Genomic DNA, 27,110 nt, shown 5'->3' on the forward strand with positions numbered 1-27,110 from the left:
TTCTTGAGTCACAACATTATTTATATATATATATATATATATATATATATATATATATATATATATATATATATATATATATATATATATATATATATTAACAAAAATCTAGAAACTTTAATAAAAACTAAATTTGTTTTCATTTGAATGAATACAATTTTTTGGCACAAGTACACTATTGTATTGGCTTAAATAAAAGGCAAAATAGTTTTACTAATTTATGGTCACTTGTCTGTATTGAATTGTCTTTTATTTTGTATTTATAATTTATATTATAATATAAATATATAAAGTTATATATATATATATATATATGTATATGTGTATATGTATGTATATGTATATATATGTATATATATATATATATGTGTGTGTGTGTGTGTGTGTGTATATATATATATATATATATATGTGTGTGTGTGTGTGTGTGTGTGTATATATATATATATATATATATATATATATATATATATATATATATATATATATATATATGTGTGTGTGTGTGTGTGTGTATATATATATATATATATATATATATGTGTGTGTGTGTGTGTGTGTGTGTATATATATATATATATATATATATATATATATATATATATATATATATATGCCAATGTCAATTTTATTTATATAGCACTATTAAAACAACACGTTGACCAATGTGCTTGCTTTAAATCATCTCAATATACCAATCAAAAAAAGAAAAGTCACCTAAAACAACAACAATATGTGTAGCTGTACTTTGATAACATGTACAGAGTCAGCATCCCTGACATGTTAAGGTAAGTTATTCCAAATTCTTGGTGCTACTGACACAAATGCACAATCTCTCTTCTAGCTCAATTTTGTCCTTGGAATTTAAGAAAATTCTGAGTTGTTGATCTCAGTGTTCTTCCACTCTGATACTCAGTTAGCAGCTCTGATAGATAAGTAGGTGCAAGGCCATGCAAAGACTTATAAACTAATAAAAAGCTTAAAACCTATTTTATGCAGTACTGGAAGCCAGTGTAGAGAAATCAAAGATGGAGTAATATTCATTAACAGTCTTGCGGCAAATTACAGTTATCAAGTAAATCAGTGTGGCTCTGCACATGCTCCAGTGATATGTTCACTGCACTTTTCCCAATCACTTTGGATTTTATTACTGATGAAGGGAATCGAGTTAAAAGTGCTAGGGGTTCACAAAACGTCCCAAAACACAAAACGGATATTATACAAATTGTTTAAAATACACTTTACTGTAGGATTATTAAATCCTGTCATCCAGTGGGTGGCGTAATTTCCTACAGTACCAAGATGATAGAAAATTTATAAGCCTGCAACAATCATTTCATCTATTTCATCCAGGCTCCTCTTGTTTGACTGTATTTAAATTAGAAACTTTGAGCCCACCCGTGAAAGTGAAAGACCAGGTTTACCTCCATAAATTGCTCTACTGGTATACTTTGGTTGAAATTAGAAAGGTAAAATGTGTTTATTAAAAGAAGCAATTTAATCAGTGGTGTATAAAAGTACCTGAAAGCCATACTCAATTAAAAGTACAGATATCTTACCAGAAAATGAAGCTGAAGTTCAAAACACTGCAGTGTAGTGATATCCGGTTCACGAACGAATCATTTGATGTAACCGGATCGTCTTGAATCAGTTCACCAAATCGAACTGAATCGTTTTAAATACATATCCAATACCATGCGCTCGACCTATTGACTTAATTTGCGACGATTTAAGCCTTTGGTTTACCCGCGCTCATAAAACTAGCACAGAATTAGTTTAGAATCAATCACCAAAAGAATCAGTTCGGTTCAGACGCTCTGTGCGTCGGTTTGCTTCACGCTGAATCATGTGCAGTATCATCAGCTCCTCGATTCTCGAATCAAACATCTTACAGAAACGGTTCTTGACTCGTGAACGAGCATTATCTGGCTCGGCTCGGTGTTAATCTTCAGTTCTCTCTTCAGAACAGTCAGTGTACTGTTTGAGTAAATGAATTACTCCGGGATATTGGTTTGTTTTAACTCAGAGGGAGTGTGAGCCACATTAAAAAAGTTAACAGCTTAAGTCATTTGTCAATGCTAATACAAGATTAATGCTTGTTGGAGATGTGAACCAGTTTAAACGATTCAGTTCGATTTGGTGAACTAGTTCAAGAAGATCCGGTTACACCGAATGATTTGTGCGTGAACCGGATATCACTACACTGCAGAGTTTTGAACTCTCCCATAACAGACATGGAAGAGAAGACAATGATGAATAAAGCCATAGACATGGACAGTATACATTCACACAGCTTCAATGGAGGGACAGAAAGCTCTTGGACTAAATCTAAAATATCTTAAACTGTGTTCCAAAGATAAACGGAGGTCTCACGGGTTTGAAACGACACAAGGGTGAGTTATTAATTACATAATTTTCATTATTGGGTGAACTAACCCTTTAAGAACATAAAAAATTAAGTACTTTCTTGTACTTTCTTTGAATTACTTTTACATGAGTAGAAGAAAGTAATAGATTTCTAATGTAATTAAGTATTAAATGATATTTAATATGAAACGTAGTGCAGTAAAAAGTACAATATTATGCTTTGGAATGTTGTAAAGTAAAATTTTCTAAAGAACACTATGATAAAGTACAGACACCTGAAAAGTACTTTTACAGCTAAGTAAAAATTCTATACTACTGTCTGCCTAATAAAAAGTAAAAGTTGGCTGAAATATAAAAACTTAACTAAAGTACAGATACGATACTTTAGTACTGTAACAAAGTATTATTAGGCTACTTCGTTAAATTACACAACTCAATTTAATGTTAGTTGTGGTCTGGTGAAAAATGTTGTGACTTCCTCATAATCCATTTAATTTTTTTCTTATTTTCTAACACAAGCAATTTGTTATGTATCAATGTTTGCGCGTGTGTGTGTGTGTGATATTTGTCTATTTAATTTTCTTTAAATTTAGATTCTAACATTTATTGTAATTACAGGATACGTACATAACATTTCGTAAAATGTATGCCAAAACAGAGAGCATTATTTCTTTTATAACCTACCCTGAGCACGGCGTAAATAAATAATTTCTAAATTAGCCGGTTGGTTTTGGTGAAATATAATATAATATAAATGGTAAATAAAACGGATTGATTTTTCCCTAATAAAACTTTTATTTCAGTTCATTAATGTATCGTTTAATGTTGATTCTAAATTAATATTTAAACTCATAAAACGCTTCGGGTGGGACCCCTTGCCCGTCTCTCTCTATTTACAGGTCTACGTGCTGTGCGTCGTGACGTCACTGACGACCCCACCCCACCTAGCGCATCAGCCGAATTGTTGCGGTTGGGAGCTTTGAGCTCAAATTCACAGGATTGAAGTTGGAAAGCGGACCGCAAGGATAAAAAATAACTAACAACATAAAGAATCCGCAAAGACAGGATGGAGGAAGCCGATCAAGGTAGCTGAATTCTTTTGAGAACGTGACATGACATGTCGACACAGATTAGAAATGCAGCAAAACTCAACTTTCAGAAGTTAGCTAGCTTGTTTGTTAGCGCAACCAGCAGGTGGAATAAAAACAGTGGTTGTTCATTTCTTTAATTGTGATTAATATTGGTAATGTGACAGTCAGTCAGGATAGATATGTGCAGGGATTTTATTCCGGTTAGAGTACTTTTGCATATTATAAATAGTTCGTGTCTATACATACTGTTAAAACTTATGAAAGAAGCTGAACCCGAACATAGTCTCTCAGGATTCAGCTGCAAAATATTTTATGTAAGTTATATATTTATTTTTTAGTCGATAAGAAATGTCTGTAATCATTTATTTAACTTGCTTGCGCTTAACTCTCAGCATCGTTGAACCATATGTTAGCAGTAAACACCTGCTGTTCATGTGCTGCTTCTAATGAAACCTCTCTTTTGGGTCCCTCTGTTATTTTAGTTTTTTTTTTAAATCGTGCCAATTCCGTTTATTTGTTATTTTTTAAGAGTATTGCATTTAATGTCTTGCAGATAAACCGTTACATTTAAGTTTTAACCGCGTGTCCAGGGAAAGTCTAGAATTTAAATGGAATACAGTTTATGGGACACGAAGTTTTGTTTAGTAGTCACAAGTTTGGCAACTTTCTACCTCTTTCCGTTTGTGTGATGTAATTCATAAATGAGTTTTAAATCCAGAAATGAGAATTGATGGTGTGGTGATTAGAAGGGTCATATGCATCATACCTTGTCAATATAATGTAAGATTTTGGCAACGTGGTCCATTCCTTCTGATGTGATCTGGTCAAGATTGGTTTACTGTACAGCCACTGCATCATTACATAGAGAGCTAAGATTGTATGTTGTTTTTTTTCTGGAGTGTGCTATTTTTCATGTGATATTTCAGACTGATATTGTTCTTCCACTACCATTGATTAACGTCACATAACACCACAATTATTAATGAATCTTTTTGAAATATTAGAGGATATATATGTATAGAGCGCTAGAGAGCATGTAAAATATTTCCATAATATATTTGCAGTGGTTGCAGGAATGCTGGAGCCTTTTTTAGCTTCTCAGGCCATGCATACTCTCATCCCTCCTGGGCTGCAGTGAGTCGATGAGCAGCCTCCCCTGGAGCCAGAGCCTTCCTGTCTGAATCTTCTGTTCCCTTCTCCTCATCTTTTTCACGCAGGGCTACCATCTGCTCATTCCTCTTTTCTGCATGTCCATGTCTCTCTGCAGCTGGTGCCCATGGGCCATTGTGTGATCTGACAGGCAGAATGTGGGACAAAATCTAAGATACCATTTGTTTGCTTACTTAGTCTAGGTATACGTCTTTTATTATATTACTTTGGATCAAGTGGCAAGAACTGAATTGTCTGATCTGTGGTAATAAGTGATTTAGTTCTATTGCATTATTGAGTGAGTCATCAATGAGAGACCTTTCACCCATAAGTAACAGCGATGGGTGTAGCCTTATGTCCTTGTCTAGTGATGGACAAACCTGTGGATTAGGACATCTGTTCTAACAGTGCGAAATTCAGTATAGGATTTTAACTGTTGCCTTTTGAAGTCACCACTTGTTCTTGTTTGCTCAGGTAGATCTGCAGTCCGTTCTCTTTTTGCTGTCATGGCAACACAGGAAAAATAAAAAAAGTTGAATGACTAACAGAACTACAGGGAGGAATGAGGAAGCTGCAATCAAATCCTCTATAGCCATAGTTTTTTATGTGAGCATTGCACATTTTGCTTGAATCAGTTTGGTGGACTGTACAGCAACTCAAGATTGAAATTTTACATGACTGCCAAAAACCTTAAAGAGAATTATTTTGATCTCATTGGTGGAAATTTTCACTCCTGGTGTGTGTTGGTGCGCTGTAGTGTTTAAATTCCAGTCTGCATTTTATGATAGTTATAATGTTGTATTGTGTTTTACGTTAAAGTGATACATTAAGAATAATGAATTAATTCATCACGCTTGAAAATTTGTCACAGAAATGTATTTTTATTTTATTTATTTATTTTTAACACTGAAGCGTTATGAAAATAGCCTGCTTATTCGGTCGAGACTGTTTCTGTGTATTTTTAGTCACATACATCACATTTAGAATAAATGATAATTTCTCTATTTTTATAAATGCCCCAAACAAAAAACACTATATTTTTATGATAGGCTACGTGGAGCTAAACTCTCGAGACTAGACTTATGACCGATAAAATGTTACTAAATGAATACACGATTGTGATGGAGAATAAGAAGCTGACGTCTGTTTTCTTCATACGGTCATGTTTAACATGTTTACTATGGTAACGTTAACTCACTACTGACTGAAAGTGAGTTATTTTAAAAAGTGTTTAACGTTAATCCAGGTGTTATAGCTGTTAGCTTTCTGTTATGATCCGCGGCGCTGACGCTCTCCAGACGTGGAGAAACTCCTTCTTCGTTCATAACCACTCTAGAACCTGCTGGCCCGCTTTGGCCCAAGGTTTTAGTCGGCCCAAAAACCTGGGCCATTGGCCCCGAGGAAGCCCTGATGAGATACGACCAAGAACCGAAAGTAACAGTGGAAACGCGACTGGCCCTAGCATGCACTAGCATGCCCGGTCTAAGCTCGACAGTCGAAACATGGCTACTGACTGTGGAAACTTTACACTGGACCTCAAGCATCGTGGATTGTGTGCTTCTCTTCTCTTCCTCCAGACTCTAGGACCCTGATTTCCAAAGGAAATGCAAAATGTACTTTCATCAGAGAACATAACTTTGGACCACTCAGCAGCAGTCCAGTCCTTTTTGTCTTTAGCCCAGGCGAGACACTTCTGATGCTGTTTGTTGTTCAAGAGTGGCTTGACACAAGGGATGCGACAACTGAAACCCATGTCTTGCATACTCTTTGTGAATCTCCCACACATTTTTGAATGTTTTTTTTGTTTCACAATCCTCTCCAGGGTGCGGTTTTCCCTATTGCTTGCACACTTTTTTTTTTTTTCTACCACACCTTTTCCTTCCCTTCGCCTTATTAATGTGCTTGGACACAGAGCTCTGTAAACAGCCAGACTCTTTTGTAATGACCTTTTGTGTCTTGCCCTCCTTGTGCAAGGTGTCAATGGTCGTCTTTTGGACAACTGTCAAGTCAGCAGCCTTCCCCATGATTGTGAACTAGACTGAGAGACCATTTAAAGGCCTTTGCAGATGTTTTGAGTTAATTAGCTGATTAGAGTGAATATTCTAATTTTCTTAGATACTGAATTTGGTATTTTCCTTAGTTGTCAGTTATAATCATCAAAATTAAACGAAATAAACATTTTAAATATATCAGTCTGTGTAATGGCCGTGTGCTCACATAACATATATTACACTACCATTCAGTCATCCATAATACACTGAACAAAATTAGAAAACAAAACACTTTGTTTTTTTCCCCCATTTGTCATGAGCTGAACTCAAAGGTCTAAGACTTTTTCTATGTACACAAAAGGCCTATTTCCCCCAAATATTGTTCACAAATCTGTCTAAATCTTTGTTAGTGAGCACTTCTCCTTTGCCAAGAGAATCCATTCACCTCACAGGTGTGGCATATCAAGATGCTGATTAGACGGCATGATTATTGCACAGGCTGGCCACAATAAAAGACCACTCTAAAATGTGCCATTTTATTACACAGCACAATGCCGCAGATGTCGCAAGTTTTGAATGAGCATGAAATTGGCATGCTGACTGCAGGAATGTCAACCAGAGCTGTTGCCCATGAATTGAATGTTCATTTCTCTACCATAAGCCGTCTCCAAAGGCGTTTCAGAGAATTTGGCCGTACATCCAACTGGCCTCACAACCGCAGACCACGTGTAACCACAGCAGCCCAGGACCTCCACATTAAGGATGTCGGCGATTAATCGATGATCGATTAATTTTTATTAAGAGATGCAATCGATTAAAGCTGTTGATGGTCGGTTAAACGATTTAATTTTGGGTTGTGTGCGGCTGTGTGATGGTGAAGGTATATAAACACATCATCATTCATTCACAATGTACAAGTTAAGTTTTTAATGTGATTTAAACTTTAAAAAGTACTTTAAAATAGAAACAAAACAAAAGATCTTTAACATGGAAAGCAATAGATAATTGTTTCATATCGTGCGCTTTGCAGGGCTGTGGGACACAGGACAGAAAGGCTATCCTACAACTTGTTAATTCGTTCCTACTACTTATTAATTTGTGGCAACTGTCTATGTTTCATTAATTTTTTTCCCTAAATAACCCATGATTTAACTGAAATAAGGGAACAATGTTCTGATTCTGATAGATAATAAAAGATAATAAAGATAATAAAATAAACCTGTGAAATTAGATGGTTAGACTGTGAAGATTTAGGAAAAGAAACAATGCCTAAATGTTATTGAATTTGTGGAAATTCGTGACCAACCAGCAAACCAGAACAAAGACACATAAATGAAGGCTATAGGTTCAAACGGCATCCAGAACGTCTCGGTTACGTACGTAACCCTCGTTCCCTGATGGAGGGAACGGAGACGTTATGTCGACCGACAAATGGGGTCTCACTTGGGAGGCCAATCATCTCTGATTTTAAGAGAAAACGCCAATGAAATTGGCAAGTGGATTAACACACCTGAGCCACTCCCCGTGCCAACGGGTATAAATAGGGCGACAGGTGCATCCACTCATTAGGTTTTACGCTGAGGAGCCGAGAACGTGTCCCGGCAACAGCGAATGGTTCAAGGTTGTGGCATGGGGACATAACGTCTCCGTTCCTTCCATCAGGGAACGAGGGTTACGTACGTAACCGAGACGTTCCCTATCTGTCGGTCACTACGAGTTATGTCGACCGACAAATGGGGTCCTATGGAAAACGCCATAACCTGAACCTCGTCACAACCCTGAGGCGCTGCAATTGTTGACAAGCCTTGGCGTGCCACAAAAGCTACGCTTAAGGTCGTAACCTTCCCAAAGCCCCAGCGCAAATTCACTGACCTTGGTACCGAAGGGGCCAAAGGGTGAGTACATCGCTGCTGGAGAAGGCCATGCTGCTGTTCCGCCCACATAAAGTAAATGGAAGGGATTCCAACCTTCAGTGAAATATTGCTTCAAATCTTCCCTATTTGTTCTTTCAGCTGGCAAGACAATGGGGAAGCGAGCCTTTAGGAAAGGTCGCTATGGAGACCACATCCTACCCGTAGGGAGGTGACATGTGGAAATACCGATATGGACTGGCCCAGGGGGCAGTACTACATATGGAAAGGGTCTCTGAGGCAGGTCCTACCTTGGAGTAGGGATGGAACGGCTGCCAGAAGAGACTGACAGAGCGATCTGTCAAGGGAAGACACGGGTTTGCCAAGAGGGAAACCTTACCGTGGAAGAATACACACATGGGATTACCCGTAGGGAACCCAGCCATATGGACACCTAGCCCAGTACAGGGGCTGACCGGCTCCGGGCATGCTAACGCCAGTACTGGGCCTGGCGACAGACTGCTCCGCCAAGTCTGACGCCGAGGGTGCTGGAGGATGCTCGACCAGGGTACGCCAACCGGGGAACTCTACTGGGAGAAGAAGGCGCTCACATCCCCGTGTTAGGGGGAATGGCGCAGCAAGCGAGACACCCAGCCAGCCCTTCCCGCCAATTACCTGTTACCCAACACACGGGAGGAAACTGGCTCTACACGGAGGTTGTAAAACCTCGCAAAGGTGTTAGGTGTCGCCCAGCCCGCAGCTCGACAAATGTCTGCCAGAGAGGCGCCGTGCGCCAACGCATAGGAGGAGGCCACACTCCGTGTGGAGTGGGCCCTCACCCCCAGGGGGCACGGCTCGCCTTGGGAATGGTAAGCCAAGGCGATGGTGTCCACTATCCAGTGGGCCAACCTCTGCTTAGAGACAGCCTTCCCCTTCTGCTGACCTCCAAAGCAGACCAGGAGCTGCTCAGAGCTTCTGAAGCTCTGGGTGCGGTCCACGTATATGCGAAGCGCTCTTACGGGACACAGCAACGACAAGGCTGGATCTGCCTCCTCCAGGGGCAGCGCTTGCAGGTTCACCACCTGGTCTCGGAAGGGAGTGGTTGGAACCTTGGGCACGTATCCAGGCCGGGGTCTCAGGACAACGTGAGAGTAGGCCGGCCCGAACACAAGGCACTCTTCACTTACCGAAAATGCTTGGAGGTCCCCGACCCTCTTGATGGAAGTGAGCGCGATCAGGAGCGCTGTCTTGAGAGACAGGAACTTCAGCTCAACCGAATCCAACGGCTCAAAGGGACCCCTCTGAAGTCCCGCCAGGACAATAGAGAGGTCCCAGGAGGGAATCAAGGGTGTCCTAGGAGGATGTAACCTTCTGGCACCCCTCAGGAACCTAACGATCAGGTCATGCCTCCCCAGGGACCGGCCGTCCACTGCATCGTGATGTGCTGCAATGGCAGCCACATACACCTTCAGGGTGGAGGGTGACAGCCCACGCTCCAGCCTACCTTGCAGGAAAGAAAGCACGACTCTGACCGGGCATCTCCGGGGGTCTTCTCGGTGAGAAGAACACCAATTCGTGAACAGACTCCACTTCAGAGCATAGGCCTGCCTCGTAGAAGGGGCTCTAGCCTGAGTGATAGTGTCTACCACCGCTGGGGGCAGATCACTTAGGTCTGCCGTGTCCCGTCTAGAAGCCACACATGGAGGTTCCAGAGATCTGGACGCGGGTGCCAAATGGTGCCAAGCCCCTGAGAGAGAAGGTCTCTCCTCAGGGGGATGCGCCAGGGAGGGGCTGTCACGAGGAGCATGAGTTCCGAAAACCAGGTCCGGGTGGGCCAGTAAGGCGCAACCAACAGGACCTGTTCCTCGTCCTCCCTGACCTTGCACAGTGTCTGTGCGAGCAGGCTCACTGGGGGAAACGCATACTTGCGTAAAGCCCGAGGCCAGCTGTGTGCCAGTGCATCTGTGCCCAGGGGGGCCTGGGACAGGGAATAGTACAGCTGGCAGTGGGAGGACTCGTGGGAAGCAAACAGGTCTACCTGGGCTTCCCCGAATCGACTCCAGATCAGCTGGACCGTCTGGGGATGGAGTCGCCATTCCCCGGGGAAAGTGAGCTGTCGTGAGAGCGCGTCGGCCGCACGATTGAGCTACCCCGGGATGTGGACAGCGCGCAGCGACTTGAGCCATGTCTGACTCCAGAGGAGGAGATGACGGGCGAGTTGAGACATGCGACGTGATCGTAAACTGCCTTGTCGGTTGATGTACGAAACAGCCGCAGTGTTGTCCGTGCGGACCAACACGTGCTTGTCCAGCACTAGCGGACGAAACCGTCGCAAAGCTAGATGCACTGCCAGCAACTCCAGGCAGTTGATGTGCCAAAGCAGTCGAGGTCCTGTCCAGTACCCTGAAGCTGCCTGCCCGTTGCATGTCGCGCCCCAGCCCGAGTTGGAGGCATCTGTTTTGAAGACAACGTGCCGGGACACTTGTTCTAAGGGCACGCCGGCCCGTAGAAAAGCAAGGTCCGACCAAGGACTGAATAGGCGGCGACACATCAGTGTGATGGTGACACGATGTGTACCGCGGCGCCATGCCCATCTCGGGACTCGGGAGTGTAACCAGTGCTGAAGTGGTCTCATATGAAGCAACCCGAGCGGCGTGACTGCGGCTGCGGATGCCATATGCCCCAGGAGCCTCTGAAAGTGTTTCAGCGGTACCACTGTCCTGCCTCTGAAGGAACTCAGGCAGTTCAGCACTGAGTGGGCACGCTCGCTGGTGAGACATGCCGTCATACTCACCGAGTCTAACTCCATACCGAGATAAGAGATTCTCTGCACAGGGGAGAGCTTGCTCTTCTCCCGGTTGACCTGAAGCCCCAACTGACTGAGGTGCCGAAGCACGAAGTCCCTGTGATCGCACAACTCTTCTCGGGACCGGGCCATAATGAGCCAGTCGTCGAGATAGTTGAGGATCCTGATGCCCACTTCCCAGAGTGGGGCAAGGGCGCCCTCCGCGACCTTCGTGAAGATGCGGGGGGACAGGGAGAGCCCAAAGGGGAGGACCTTGTACTGCCATGCCTGACCCTCGAAAGCAAAGCGCAGGAACGGTCTGTGACGAGGGAGGATAGAGACATGAAAGTACGCGTCTTTCAGGTCGATCGCTGCAAACCAGTCCTGGGGCTGGACGCATTTGATAATGCGTTTCTGCGTCAACATCCTGAACGGGAGCTTGTGTAGGGCCCGATTCAAGACTCGCAGATCCAGGATAGGTCGAAGGCCACCGCTTTTCTTGGGCACGATGAAGTAAGGGCTGTAAAACCCCGTCCTCATTTCGGCTGGAGGGACCGGCTCGATTGCATCCTTCGCCAGGAGGACAGCAATCTCCTCGCGCAAGACAGGGGCGTCCTGGACTGCCACCGAAGTCTCGAGTACGCCATTAAACTTGGGGGGTCGCCGGGCGAACTGAATCGCATAGCCGAGTCGAACCGTCTGGATGAGCCAGCGTGACGGGTTGGGCAGCGCAAGCCACGCTCCCAGATATCGTACAAGTGGCACCAAAGGGACAGTCGACATACCCGCAGTAGTGCAGCGATGGGGAGTCGTGCCGGAAGGCCCAGAAGGCACTGCGTCCTGGGTCCTCGCAACCACACTCCCCGTGTTCCCGGAGGAACAGTGGCGGAACAGAACAAAACTGAAACTGAAGATTCTCCACCCGGCCCTCCTCCGGGGGAAGGAGTGGCGCTGTCTTCGCCATCTCCTGAAGAGCAGTTCTCCGCATCTCCGAGTTGCCCGTATCAGGCCCGCTTGGTCGACTTCTTCGAGGACTTCGCAGCCGGGAGTGACACGGGGGGCGCCGCTCTCCTGCACGGGGCTCGACGCGCCGGCCTCGAAGAACTCTCAGCACGGGGCGGAGCTGGCGTAGAGGACGCAGGGGGGCGCCCACGGCGACGAGCAGGCTGAGGCGCTACCCGCGACGGAACGGTGGCAGCCGGAGAGACACGTCGGGGCAGGATGTGCTGAATGGCCTCAGTCTGCTTCTGTACCGCCGAGAACTGCTGGGCAAAGTCCTCGACAGTGTCGCCGAACAGGCCTGCCTGGGAGATGGGGGCGTCGAGAAAGCGCGCTTTGTCCATGTCCCTCATCTCAGCCAGGTTCAGCCAGAGATGCCGCTCCTGGACCACCAGCGTGGACATCGCCTTCCCGAGGGACCGTGCCGTGACCTTCGTTACCCGTAAGGCGAAGTCAGTCAATCATCCAGCCGTGAGGGCTCGGGACTGGGCGGTGTAGTCACCTCCAGTCCGATACTCACGGCGGCCCGGGCAAGCATGGCCGACAACTCCAAGTCCGATTCGGCAGCAGCGACAACACCCGAGGGGGGCAGCCCCGCCGAACCTTCATCCTCAGAGGTCGATAACCCATCCCCCGATGCAGCAATCGACATCTGGTCTTCGGGCGGCGCACCGAAAGACACGCTGGGACCGCTATGAGACGGCCCAGCAGAATCAATCGGCAGCTGCACGGGACAGTCGCTGCGTGAGGAGTGAGAGGTCCGTGGGGCGTGGCCCGGCGGAGAAGCTCTCACTGTGATCCTCAGATCTCCCAGAGCGCCAGCCGGCGGCCCTCTGCTCGAGCCAGAGAGACCGGGACGGGTGGCGACAGAGGGGTCTGCTGCACTCCCCTTGAGGAGTGAGAGACGCGATCGCAGCGCTGCCATGTTCATACGCCCACAGTAGACGCATGAATCATCCACGAGCGCAGCCTCAGCGTGTTGGACGCCCAGACACTGCAGACAACGCTCGTGACCGTCAACCGAAGACAGGAAACGACCGCATCCAGAAGGACACGGACGAAACGGCATCTTGAAAAAGACCCGAATCGTCCGTGATTTGCTCTTTTAGAACTGTCTCTTTTAGCCGAAGCGCCCAGGGGAATCGCCGTCTCGCAGGGACACCGCTGTAATGCGCCGTCACACCAACCAGGAACAGTTTAAGCAAAAACAAAGATGATGGCTTTGTAGTGATTTTCTTCATCGACTACTCGGCTCCGAAGCAAAAATCTAATGAGTGGATGCACCTGTTGCCCTATTTATACCCGTTGGCACGGGGAGTGGCTCAGGTGTGTTAATCCACTTGCCAATTTCATTGGCGTTTTCTCTTAAAATCAGAGATGATTGGCCTCCCAAGTGAGACCCCATTTGTCGGTCGACATAACTCGTAGTGACCGACAGATAGGGAACCATGGTCGTGATCTAACATTTTACAGTTAACACATTATTCCTCTAATAAACAAAGATTTTATACCACACTTGTCATAATCAGAGCTTTTAATTTGTAAATAAATAATTGCTGAATTCAAAACAGCAATCAATAGGCGCTGTGACCGACGCTGACAATACGTTTTCCCGGAGCATTTCAATGATGCCACTAAACGGTGACGCCACAGCAAGCATCGTTCACATGTTTCTGCATGGACCTAACTAAGGCACAGCTTCTCAAGCCCTAGGACAAAATGGGATGCTTTAAGGAATATGTATAGCCTGTATAAGTAATAGGCGTAACATAATTATTATTATAATCTTTTTAAAATGCAAAATATATCTGACTTAATTAAGGTAACGGATTAAAAAAACGGAAGTGTGGCGGTGCTCCCTAAGTTCATGGAAAGTAGGGCTGAAATGGTTAGTTGACATTAACAACAACAAAAAATTTTCGACAAATCTTTTTGTTGTCGAGTTGTCATTTTATGTCATATGACCTAATGTAAGAGCCTGCAATAACGCGGTTTGACCAGTGTGGCGCTGTAGCATGAGACCGTAAATCAGCTCTCCTGATGCAATTCAAGAGAAGACGCCAAACAGCGTTCAAAGCGAAGGCAGCTAAACCTGAGGCTGCTGAGCAGCATTTGAATTAATATGTAAATATATACTATGTGCTTACCTCTCAATAACAAAATAAACACATTAAAAACTGACAGCAGTGAGAAGGCAGCAGTTTACAGAGATGTGGATTTTTCCATGAGCTCTATACAGTCCTCCAGTAAAGTCCACTCAAGTCACGTTTATTTATTTAATACTTTAGTACTATAGATATCTTTATGCCGCATTCCAGGCAACCCATAACCCGTGTTTTTTCAAACTTATACACGCAAAAGTGCACTGGAACGGCAGTCAAACCTGTGACTTGCTTCCCACCCATGAACTCGTACTAGATCGATGTACTCTCTGTTCTGAGCTCTGACGTCACACAGCACCCGAAACAATGATGGCGGCCCCTACGAATAATATTGCATATGGATGCAGTGTTTATGCAAAGTGGTACATTTTGAAAAAACGATTTAGGACAATATAACATTGCAGTAAAATTAATAATCTAGCTACAATTCCTTGCACTCAGGAAGTTTTGCGTGACTTGCCTGGAATGCTACAAAATCATGAGTCGTGGTTTGAAGTCGTGACTTACAGGCTCAAAAACCGGCCTGGAACGCAGCATTAAGTCAAGCAGCTTTGCAGTATTATTAAACATGAAAAAACAGAGTCAGTGTTGCTTTCAGTTAGAGTAACATCTTGATTTTCTGTTATAAAGCAGCTCTCCAGTGTGAAGCTAGCTAATGTTAAAAAATCTTTTTTATTAGTGGGGAAAACATTTATTTAAATAAAACATTTAATGTAAAGGTATAATTTGGTTTGCAGAGATCAAAACTTGATCTAACTGTTTTGATTACCATAACCCTATAAGGTATTTTAAGAGAGAATATGTTATGAATATTAGTTTATCAAAATAATTAAACATTTTATCACTTAAGCTTTTTGTTTCTTACAAAAATATATTTGAGGTAATTAAATAATTAAATGGTGAGTTAGAGAGTTTCTCTGCAATCTCATATTGTGTGTCAAATATATTTATTTGTATAAATTAATTGTATAACTTTAATTACATAATGACTTTTAAAAGCTGAAGTGATTCCCTTAATTTATTTGTTAGAATATGTATAACTCAATATTTTAAGTAATTGCAAAAGATGAATAATCAATAAATGTCTACTGATTAATCAGCAAAATATTCAATGGCTAGTCGATTAATCTTTCTAATAATCGTTAGAAATCACATCTATAAAATCACATCTATTCATTTTATAATCCTGCTACTAGCATTTTATTCAGACAATCGGTTTGCATAACCAAAGAATTTCTGCACAAACTAGGGCTTCACGATACTGGGAAAAAAAGACATTGTGATATTTTATTTTTCTTCGATATATATTGCGATATGAAATCGAATCAAATTTTTTCTTACAAACAAAAATGGGGTGCCCTGTTAAACTTGCATGTGTTTTTCAGTCCTGTCAATGATAAACTTTCACTCTATGATGGTTAACCCCTTTGCGTGCAAACATCGCTGACGGCCCCAGTTTATTATTGTTTCACTTTCACAGCACATTAAACATCACTGTCTTACTTCATCTGGACAAACTGTGCATCAATGGAAAGTTTAAAGACTCAAGCTTCGATATTTGACCAATATTTTGATAAAACATTGTTGCAGTGACAGATATTTAGTGATTTATGTCAGGAGTGCACAATAATAAATCCGTATTATGCCACATTTTGAATAGAAATTCACAACTCACTCCTATTCAGTCACGTCAAGAGCGGTTTATTTGTGTTCACATAGACTCACTGAACAGCGTCAATAAGGATTTACAGACCAAAGATGCATATCTGCGGAGATATATGGATATATTTACTGATGTTTACTTCATATTTCTTCAGACAGAATCGTCATTTCTATTCATTTTCCACGGATTTACGCGATCAGATGATAAACAGCCTCTCCCAGCGATCTGTGTGTGCGTGCAGTAGTCACAGCTCGTGCGGTGTGTGACTCAGACTCTGATTGGGTCTTTCAAACGTCAATCTTAGAGTTTCATATCTGGACACCGCCCCATCGTGTCACATGCTTCCTGCACACTTCCTGGTAGTTATCTGGCCAAAACAACACTGAAACACCTCTGTACACACAAAATATCCGAATAATAAACCCGCGATTACGATAGTAAAGCTTGGTATGAGAATTTCTTGAGATCTGGGGCGTTTTTATAAAAAAAATCGAAAATGTACATCGGAAATGCTAACTTGTGCAGCGATGAAAAAGGCTACAAATAACATATTTTTACAACAGTAAACGACCAAATTCCACCCCTGATCGCTAAAGGAAGTTATTATAAACACTCGATCGGGGTTTAAAGTGAGTTTTGAGTAAAAGTGTACTAATAATTTCATAAATTGTCAGATGTAGCTTGATGCTAACGTTAGCACCAATGCTACTAATAGCAGGTGCTTTTCTTCTTCATAATGCATTTTTGTCTCAATAATTCACGTAAGGTCGTAAGAAAATGTTTTGTTGTATTTTTATAGTAAGACTTTTGATAAATAAGGGCTAAATGCAAAGAGAGACTGAAGTGAGATCGCTGCTTTGTTGCTTTGTAAAGCCTGAAAAACCACAATCAAGGCTAATAAAGGTGGAATAAAAACAAAAGAATAATGATAAAAGAATAATGCGGATAATGTGTCATACTTGGCGGAGGTGTGAAAGAACCGTTTGGTGAGAACAATACAATCATGATTCGGGCAGTTTTCAACAGTGAAACATACACAAAGAGCACAGGAATGTTTACATGTGAGATCTTACAGAGATGACAAGGGCCATAAATCAATCTGATTAGCCTTCTCTAAAAACACACATGACACGGCCTTAGAAAATATTTCATAAAATTCACAGTTTTACAGATTCGATTATGAAATTTTTTATGAAGTCTTGGAAGACTTGTGGCCTTAGCTACACTGTGTTTTCAAACTCATTTCCTACATCAACATTTTTTTAAATACATTTAAAACATATGTTTTAATATTTTTATTTTTGTTTTTATGTTTGAGCTTATATATCTCTATTATCATAACAGTCTGAGTGATTCTGATTCCTGAACAGTAAACTTTAAAGTGTCAGCTTTGTGAACAAAGGTTGATTATGTATCTAGTCAGAAAGAATCATGAGCAGAAACCTTTTTATTTTGGATATGTAATTTCGGTCTCCATGCCAAAAAAGGGGGGTTACTAGTAAGGGGTTAAGCGGTGCAATTAATCCACGAATCGCATTCGTCAAGGGCCGGGGAGAAGCTGGCCCATACAGTTAATGAATAACGGATCAACTACGACAGCCTACATCGCACATCCTGCAATGTGACTATCGTGGATTCGTAAATATCGTGTCGTATATAGTGTCGTATGGGTGAGTGGTTTGCTGATGTCAACGTTGTGGATCGAGTGGCTCATGGTGGCGGTGGGGTTATGGTATGGACAGGCATATGTTATGAACAACGAACACAGGTGCATTTTATTGATGGCTTTTTGAATGCACAGAGATACCGTGATGAGATCCTGTGGCCCATTTCTGTGCCATTCATCCACGACCATCACCTCATGTTGCAGCATGATAATGCACGGCCCCATTTTGCAAAGATCTGTGCACAATTCCTGGAAGCTGAAAACATCCCAGTTCTTGCATGGCCAGCATACTCACCGGACATGTCACCCATTGAGCATGTTTGGGATGCTCTGGATCAGAATATACGACAGTGTGATCCAGTTCCTGACAATATCCAGTAACTTTCCACACCGATTGAAGAAGAATGGACATTCATTCCACAGACCACAATCAATAACCTGAACAACTCTATGCGGAGGAGATGTGTTGCACTGTGTGAGGCAAATGGTGGTAACACAAGATGCTGAGTGGTTTTCAGACCCCCCCCCCCCCACAATACAGTAGATCTTCACATTTTAAAGTGACCTTTTATTGTGGCTTTATTTATTATATTTATTATATTTATGTATTTATTTAATTATTTATACTTAGCTAGGTTTCACATAACATTATGTCAGTAATGTGTTCCACTAAAATGTGACCCTGGACTACAAAAGTTGCTGGGGTACATTTTTAGCAATAGCCAAAAAAACATTGTATAGGTCAAAATGATAGATTTTTATTTTAAGCCAAAAATCATTAGGATATTAAGGAAAGATCATGTTCCATGAAGATATTTTGTAAATGTCCTACTGTTAATATATCAAAACTTCTGATTAGTAATATGCCTTGCTAAGAATTCCTCTGGACAACTTTAAAGGCGATTTTCTCAGTATATGTAAGGAATTATTATATAGATTTTTTCACACCAGCAGATTCCAGATTTTCAAATAGTTGTATCTTGGTCAAATATTGTCCGATCCTAATAAACCTTGCATCAAGGGAAAATTTATTTATTTAGCTTTCAGATTATTTAGCTTTTCAGAAAAATGTACTCTTCAGACCGGTTTGTGGTCTAGGGTCACAAATATCCTCCATTTCTCCTTTCCTTATAGTCTTTTGTCAGTTTTTATACTCAAGTTTCCAGAAACCAAGTTGCCTTTTTCTAGTGTTGGTTGGCAGATAGACCTTCTCCATTTCCCACCCATTATTCCCATGTGTACATGTCCATCAGGCACGCTGGAGTTGCACTCCGACCCATGATTCTCATTTTGTACCAGTCACGGGACGCAATGCGCTTGGAATAACCCAGTAATTGATTAGATGCTGTGGTTTATTAGATGCTTCAAAATGTCCCCTTTGTTTTTTTTACTGAGGTGTTTATGTTCTTGAGCTCCGAGTTTAAACCCAAGTCATACAAGATCAAGTTCACAAGGATTCCTGATGTTGACACACAAGGCCATTGAAAGGCTTGTCCAACTCTATAGGAGGTCATGGGATTCCATCACAGCCGCCCCTTGTGGGGCCACGGGAATGTTAGTGGGCCAAAGGCAGAAGTTGAGATGTAACTGGTAAATACGTGTTTTTTAAAAGATTAAAATAAATGTGATTGTTTATTTCCTATTTTAAACAACACTTCCATTCCATTTGTTAAAATGGGAAGTTGGGCATCTTCCTTCAGTGAAATCTCTCTGTTCTATTTATGCAGTTTTCTTTATTTTTCCATAGACAGTCCCTCCTAACATGGAGGTTTACTTTGGGAGCTCATCACATGGTGTGAAACTCTTCCCACATAGAAAAAAAAAGCTTTGTTTGAACTTGCCAACAGGTATGAAATTTTAATATAAATCCATAGTATTTATTTTTGTGTGAAAATGATTTGGGATTCAAAGGAACATAAATTAAATTTTGCCGATGGCTTTGGATTGCATTCAAGTCTCTATTTGTACATCTGCATGCTTTAGTTGTGCAATCTAGTCTGGATGGAAGCCAACAAGGACTTTGGTGAAAGACAAATATCCGGGTACTAACCTGCATGCAGCAGCTTGGAGACGTCAAGTTTCTGCCATTCTAGACATGTGAAATGAATGTAGTTAGTGTGTTAATTCACAAGCTCACACATACAAAAGCACACACGTGTTTGTCACTGCCCGGCTCTTGTACACCCATGTGAAAATGGCTGAATAGAGTCTCAATGACTCTCATTATAACCTGATTCTTTGTGTCGTTGGCTGTTCTCACTGATCTCTACTGGAGAGCGCAGACCCGTCCCACACTAGACAGCTACTGTAGTCTGGCAGTGATGTGTAATTCCAGCTACTCTGGGACAAACTCTGTAGAGGGTGTGTCATGCATAGCATGTGTGCATTTTAAAACCTGAGGAAATGAATTGGGAATGAGCAGCGATGCGCAAATATCTTGTGTTCCTGCACCACTAGTGGCACCAAATGGAATTCCAGTTGATATTATTGGCAAAATCATGAATATTGAGATGATTTTGAGATGGGTTTATTCATAGGAAACAAGCATCCACAATTAAATATCAAATATGAAAAAACAATCAAATTAATAATAATATAAAATATTATTAATAGTAACAATATACAATTTACTATAATGATTATAAAGTTAAATGTTTTTTTTAAAGGCTCTATGAAATCTATGACATCTCTGATGCCGTATTTACAGGTGCGAGGGGTACTCTCTGAGATCTATTGCAGCAGTTGGCAAATGACGATCCGGCGTTCCAAACATTTCCTGAAGAACAAAATCAAGTCTGTTTTGCTTTTTTCTTGTTCTAGAATATGGATGCTCCGATCAGGATTTTTAAGGCTGATCGCCGATCACAGAAAACAGTATCTGGCGATACCGGTCACCGATACCAATCTTTTTAAAGCCTTCTTATCATTTATAACAGTTTATAGTGATACTCCAGTCAGGATTTTTTTTCTTCTTCTTTTATTCAGGGGCTAAATTACATTTTTGAATATGTGGGGAATTCAAAGAACTGTTATAGTCTTTCACAGACATGTTTAAACACATTAAGTATAAGCATCACATTGAATTTCATTTTTGAAAATGGTGGGAATACAAAGAACAGCAATAGTCTTTTCACAGACATTTTCACAGACATGATTAAAAAATTTAATATAAGCATCACATTATTCATTGCTTTTTACTTTTACATTTACTTCTAGATGTATATATTCAGTTGCTCAAGCAAGTGGCAACAATTTCAAACTACTTTTCTTTAATCTTTATCACAAGCAATCCTGCAGTTCATAAAAACGTGGTTTTCCTACCTCCATGAGTGCCATCTATTATTGCCTTCTTTACCTAAAAGTGCTCTTTCCCTTTAGGGGCTGTCAAAATGGCTGAAAAACTAAATAAAAATGTTGTACTTAAATATCAAAATTTGAATTCTGTTCGAATTTAAAATGCATTGTGGTTTTCAAACCGGTCCTGGAGCACCCCTGCCTAAAAAATAGATTATATTTATAAAATATTTATGCATTAAATCATGATCTTCCACCATTTGACAGGACCTATAATATTTGCAATATAATTCATCAGGGATGTAAAATCGTACAGTATAATGGTACTGTAGATGCCTGAGTGTGTTTGATCACTTCTGATTGTCTTGCGCTTGGCTGAATCCATTTCGGTGGGTAATGGTTTGTGCTTCAGGTCTGTATCTGAAGCGGTGTGCAGGCCCTTTGTAATGGATTAATGTTGTAATCTAGGCCACCGCAGATTAAAGCTTCGTTTTGTGGGCTTGCCCCAGAGTCATGTGACCAGGGGACAAATGGATCTTTATTTCCCATGGATGATTGGACGATTGCTTTTTTTCGGTCTTTAAGAACATTTTTATAGGATTGTCAACAATGCCTACAAGGACCGCTGAGATTACAGCTGGGAGTGTTGGCTCGCGACGGAAACGGAACGCTATGGAGCAGTAACTTATTAACTTGCTTACATTGTTGTTTGAAGCAGGACCTCATGTGATCCATGCTAGCACTGCAGAATCCGCAACACGCTTATACTTGCAACCGTAGCTAGAAGATGGGACAATCGGCACCGTGATATCCTAACAGGCTCGGTCTCATGCATCACTTAGTGTCCTGGGAGCTTCCAGTTCATGGGCATTATGGAGGAACCTGTAGAGGAGTACAAGTCTCCGTTCAACTTTGAGCAGGGAGTGAACAGCAGCTACCTCTACCTGTCACCTGAAGAGAGTTTGACTCCCCCTGGTTCACCGGTACTGCCGCTCAGAGGTAACCGTGTTTGCTCAGGTGCTCAGTGGGGTGTGTGTAAAGGTGTGGACTGTTGTTTGTCACAGTATAACAGCAACAGACAGAGATTGTTATCAAATGGGTTAGTCCTCTTCCTATCAAGTGCTGATGTTTTGAAGAAGCTCATCTGCCAGGAGCAGGTGCTGTTCAGGTGGGACATAAGGTTGCAGAATAACTGCCAAACATCCGACCAGTGCAGATTCAGTCATTTGTAATAATTTTGAGGACCACTTAGTAGTTAGTTAGCCTGAATACATCAGACTTTGTACTTCCACTAAATTTCAGTTCGCTTCTATACTCTGTATTCTGTCTGAGATAGCAAAGTATCTCCTAGTTTTCCTCCAGCTCCAAACCAGCCGGCTTATCAACTGAGAAACTGGGGAGGCTAAAGTCCAGCAAGGCGATAATTGTGATTTGTGAACTGCCATGTTCACTCTGGTATTTCGCTCGATGGTTTTGTTTTCGCATAATTCCTGTGTTTACATTGGAAGATCATAAACTGATCATAGACTGAGCTGGCGAATAAAACACGTCATAACCAAACGTTATGTAATTGGCTTACGAGTAACCAATGATTTTAAACTTCAAACAAGCGCCCCCCCCCCCCCCACACGAGAAAGTAAACGCTTGTCAATTATGCCCTTCCATGTTTTAATTTTTCATGCCAGTTCTCTGCCTGTTAGTGTTAAAAGGCCTTTTTTTGTGTCTGGTTGATTTTTGTGTTAGGATGTGCCATTCACATCTCTTTCAGATGTGCAGTGATCAACAGTCCTGTCATGTTAAATATAATTAAAATGAGTGAGGGGCAGTATGACCCAAAAATTTATTTCATGGTATTTTTCAGTTTATGACGTTATTTATTTATTTTTTCCACATGCATGGCTGGGTGTAAACCACATTTTCTACTGACTTAGAGGGTAAATAGGCTACTGCAGTAGATTGACCTATAATGCCTATTTTCTACTGTCACGATGAGTTTTTATTTTTTAAGCAATCGGATAACTGTGGGGTGGGGGGTTGTGGCTATGCCACTGATATACAGTATATTCTCTACATATATACTTTAACAATGTTCGTAGGTCAGGAAGAAGGAGGCAGGAACAGGTATGGGGCTGTGCAATATTGAAGAGAAATGCGATATGCGATACCTTGTTACCTATGAATTAAATTCAAATTAATCTTTGTTATAGCTGATTTGTTGTTTGATTAACATTAGTGATTAACATTAGTGAGATTTTCAGCAGCACATATTTTTAGGCTGATGTCCCTTTAAATCCAACTGCACGGCTCCGGTATAATGCTACATATCCGATTTCTTTCTCAGCTGTTAACATTAATTTAAAACATAACTGACTGTGTTAACAAGAATGATCATGGAGTCGGATACTGTTGACATAATTCTGTGTCTATGTGTCTGTGTGCTTTGCACGTGTGCGGCAGAACTGAAGAGACGCTGTGTGAGAAGCGGCTTGTGCGTGAGCTTCAGGTGTGAGTCCGACAGCAAGACAAGATGGCAAAGAGTTGTTTTCTGCAACTTATTGCACTTACCGTATTTTCCGGACTATAAGTCACTCTTTTTTTTCATAGTTTGATTGGTCCTGCGACTTCTAGTCAGGTGCGACTTATTAATCAAAATTAATTTGACATGAACCAAGAGAAAACATTACCGTATACAGCCGCGAGAGGGCGTAATGTTTTCTCTTGGTTCTAAATAAATGCGACTTATATATGTTTTTTTTTCCTCGTCGTGACGTATTTTTGGACTGATGCGACTTATAATAAGGTGTGACTTACAGTCTGAAAAATACGGTAATCTTTTTTTTAAATCAAGTAATTCTATGCAACATGCGTCGAACTAAAACTTTGACCTTTTGCAAAATTTTTATCTAAGTAGCCTTTTATTAAGTGATTCAGATATCGCACGCCATTGTGATATGCATATTGAGATATTTACATTTGCGATATTTCGATAATTTCAATATATATTGCAGCTAGGGATGTCAACGATTAATCGATGATCGATTAATTGTCGATAAGAGATGCAATCGATTAAGGCTATCGATGGTCGGTTAACCGATTCAATGTTGGGCTGCGTGCGGCTCATGCGCACTCAACACGTGCGAGCGGCTGTGAGTGACGGTGACGATATATAAAAGCATCATCATTCATTCACAATGTACAAATTAAGCTTTTAATGTGATTTAAACTTTAAAGTACATTAAAATAGAAACAACATAAAAGTTCTTCAACATTAAATGCAATAGAAATGTAGTTACTAATCATTTCATCAGATGACTGTTTTATATCGTGCGCTTTGCAGGGCTGCGGGACACAGTGACAGGACAGGTAGTCTATTCATTCCTACAACTTGTTAATTCATTCCTACGAATTATTAATGTGGCAATTGTCCATGTTTCATTAATTTTATTCCCTAAATAACCCATGATTTAAGTGAAATAAGGGAACAAATTAATAAATCGAACGAATTCTTAATTCATGACATCTTTAATTTCCCTTCCCATTTTTACCACAGTAAGAGATGCGAAAACCGTTATTAAAAGCGAAAGATAATAAAATAAACCTGGGAAATTAGAGGGTTAGACTATGAAGATTTAGGAAAAGAAACAATGCCTAAATATACTGAATTTGTGGAAATTCGTGACCAACCGGCAAACCAGAACAAAGCCGCGTAAATGAAGACTATGGGGTCCAAAAAGCATGGTCGCGATGTAACATCTCCAGTTAACCTATTATTCCTCTAATAAACAAAGCTTTTATACCACACTTGTCATAATCAGATCTTATCATTTCTAAATAAATAATTGCTGGATTCAAAACAGCGATTAATAGGCGCTGTGACCGACACATTCCTGGAGCATTCAGTTTAAATAGACCGTATTATACCGGTCCTCTCTGCTGTTATGCCAAGGACGTTTTTGCTCATATGAAGAGGATCATCTTTTCCGTCTATATGCGAATGCGTGTTAAGTACAAGCCTAGTTTACATTATAAATAATAGTTTAACATTCAAATACATTGCGAATATGGAAACATTTCGATTTGTGCCGAATGAGACATGAGCAATAACCTCCAAATAAATCTAGCCAAATCCGCGCTCGCTCATCCTCGTCTGCACGCATGCACTGTCACGATCTAATGCGCTGTATGCCGGATTTTAAAAAATCTGACATTTTCTAGGACAGAATCCAGCAGGATTAAATTAATGTGAGCAACTGTGTTTTGGTGCAGCAGCGCCGATGTAGTTCACTTAATGTGCAGCGCAGTCACACGCGCTCCACATTTCGGATAATTTTATACAATAATGTCAGTTGAAAACATCGCAATTGTGCTTTAAAATACAACAACGAGCACCACAAAACCATTTAAAGAGGCACGTTCAGCGTTCTCCGTGCGGGATTGGAAACTGTCAACAAAGTAAAATGACCTCAAAAGTATGGCGCAATCTCTTCATTTTATCAAATGATCATAATCGCATCTATTCATTTTATAATCCTGCTACTAGCATTTTATTCAGACTAAAACCTCTTTAATTCAAGTGAGAAAGCGTTTTGTGTGTGTGTGTGGCTTTTGCACATCCTGTCATACCGCTGACTGCGTGCCTGCAATAGACACATTTTGCAGTATTATGGTTAACGATTAATCGATTAATTGATCGTTAATTTAAACGACGATCGATCATGGAAATAATCGAAATTTGACATCCCTAATTGCAGCCCTATTCAGGAATATCTGAAACCGGCCTGGACTCAGGCTCAAATTAGTTGGTCTTGACTAGTCAGAAAATCTGATCTTGGACTTGAGACAGACTTTATTCAGTCTGGTTTTGTCCGATCTTGACAACGCTCTGCTACACAGCCAGTTCTTCTGCTTAAGACTAATGGTATCTCTGCAGCTTTCTCCTTATCTCTTTACAAAGACTGGACAAATGGCAAGTTTCTGATCACCTAATAGGACACTGGACTCACCGATGTGTAAATGTTACATTTATGAAGGTTAGTTTCAGTAAATATAATTTTTGCATCCAGGAGAAACAGGACTAGTCTAAACTGGCAGGTAGTGAAACGTTTAACCATTCTGTTCAATAAAACTGTATTTATAAATTATTCCATGGCCAACAGTGCTACTATAAATCAGTTAAGATGTTAATCACTAAAAGAGCAGTGAGCATGTGTTTACACAGGGCCCTCAATCTCATTATACCGAAACAGAGAGGTCTTTGATCAAGCCTGTGAACCGTCATTGCACATCAGGGTTGGAAATGCTTATTTTACATGGTGGTTCGTAAGATGGCAGCTGTTTGAAATCTTGTGTATTTGGAAGTCCATGTGTGGAGAAATCGATTTGACTAGAGGACAGATGTGGATATAAATGGGAATTGCTTTATTAAAGCTGGTGGTTTAAATCAGGGATGACTGAACAAAAACGTGTTTACGCCAGTGTGTCAGATGACTTTACTAAAGTTATTTTTTTACATAAAAAAAGGTTAAAAAAAGACATGATTTCTTGAATGAAATAGTATGTGTGTATGATAGGTAGTTTACTGCCTGTAAATAATTAACAGATAAACCATCCTTTTACAGTAAAGTATAGAGCTCGGGCGTAGACGTCATGGAATGGTGCATTGTGGGTAACGGCGGCCATTTTAGAGGTATCGCAAAGCAGGTTTGTAATAAGATAATAGCCAGTATCCAGAAAAAGTTATAGAACGTGACAAAAAAAGTTGCCTATACCTATACGGACAAACTTAATAATGAAGCCAAACAACGCTACTTAAAAAAAAAAAAGAGGTTGTAGGCGGAATCGATCCCTATGAACACATGAAAGTTTACCAAGCCTCAGTTTCCCTGATAATTTATCCTACCGGGTCTGTGGAGTGAGCGCTTACACCTCCGATCAATTTAAAAATGTCACTTTCACTTTTCAAAAAGTCACTGGAGGCTCACCTGCAGATCATAAATGGATCTGCAAATTAAACGTGGAGAAAACAATCTTTTTCACTAAGGAAATGTTAACATTAACCAAGCATCAGTGGTGACACACACACACACACACACA

General features: G+C 41.3%; 1 protein-coding gene across 5 annotated transcripts in view; it reads left to right on the forward strand.

The window, feature by feature from the left end:
• Positions 1–3,284: 3,284 nt before the first annotated feature.
• LOC127935158 (tumor protein D52) overlaps positions 3,285–27,110 on the forward strand; it is a 38,340-nt gene continuing 14,514 nt past the window's right edge. The window contains exon 1 of one of the 5 annotated variants that reach the window (XM_052532786.1): positions 3,285–3,452. In XM_052532786.1, the coding sequence (XP_052388746.1) occupies positions 3,434–3,452 (19 nt within the window). In that variant the 5' untranslated portion in view covers positions 3,285–3,433. Of the gene's footprint in view, positions 3,453–21,595; positions 22,017–27,110 lie in introns of those variants that run through there. The other 4 variants (XM_052532782.1, XM_052532783.1, XM_052532787.1 and 1 more) reach the window with 4 other exon arrangements.

This window comes from Carassius gibelio, chromosome A19 (genome assembly GCF_023724105.1).
Source record: "Carassius gibelio isolate Cgi1373 ecotype wild population from Czech Republic chromosome A19, carGib1.2-hapl.c, whole genome shotgun sequence".
Classification (NCBI taxonomy): domain Eukaryota; kingdom Metazoa; phylum Chordata; class Actinopteri; order Cypriniformes; family Cyprinidae; genus Carassius; species Carassius gibelio.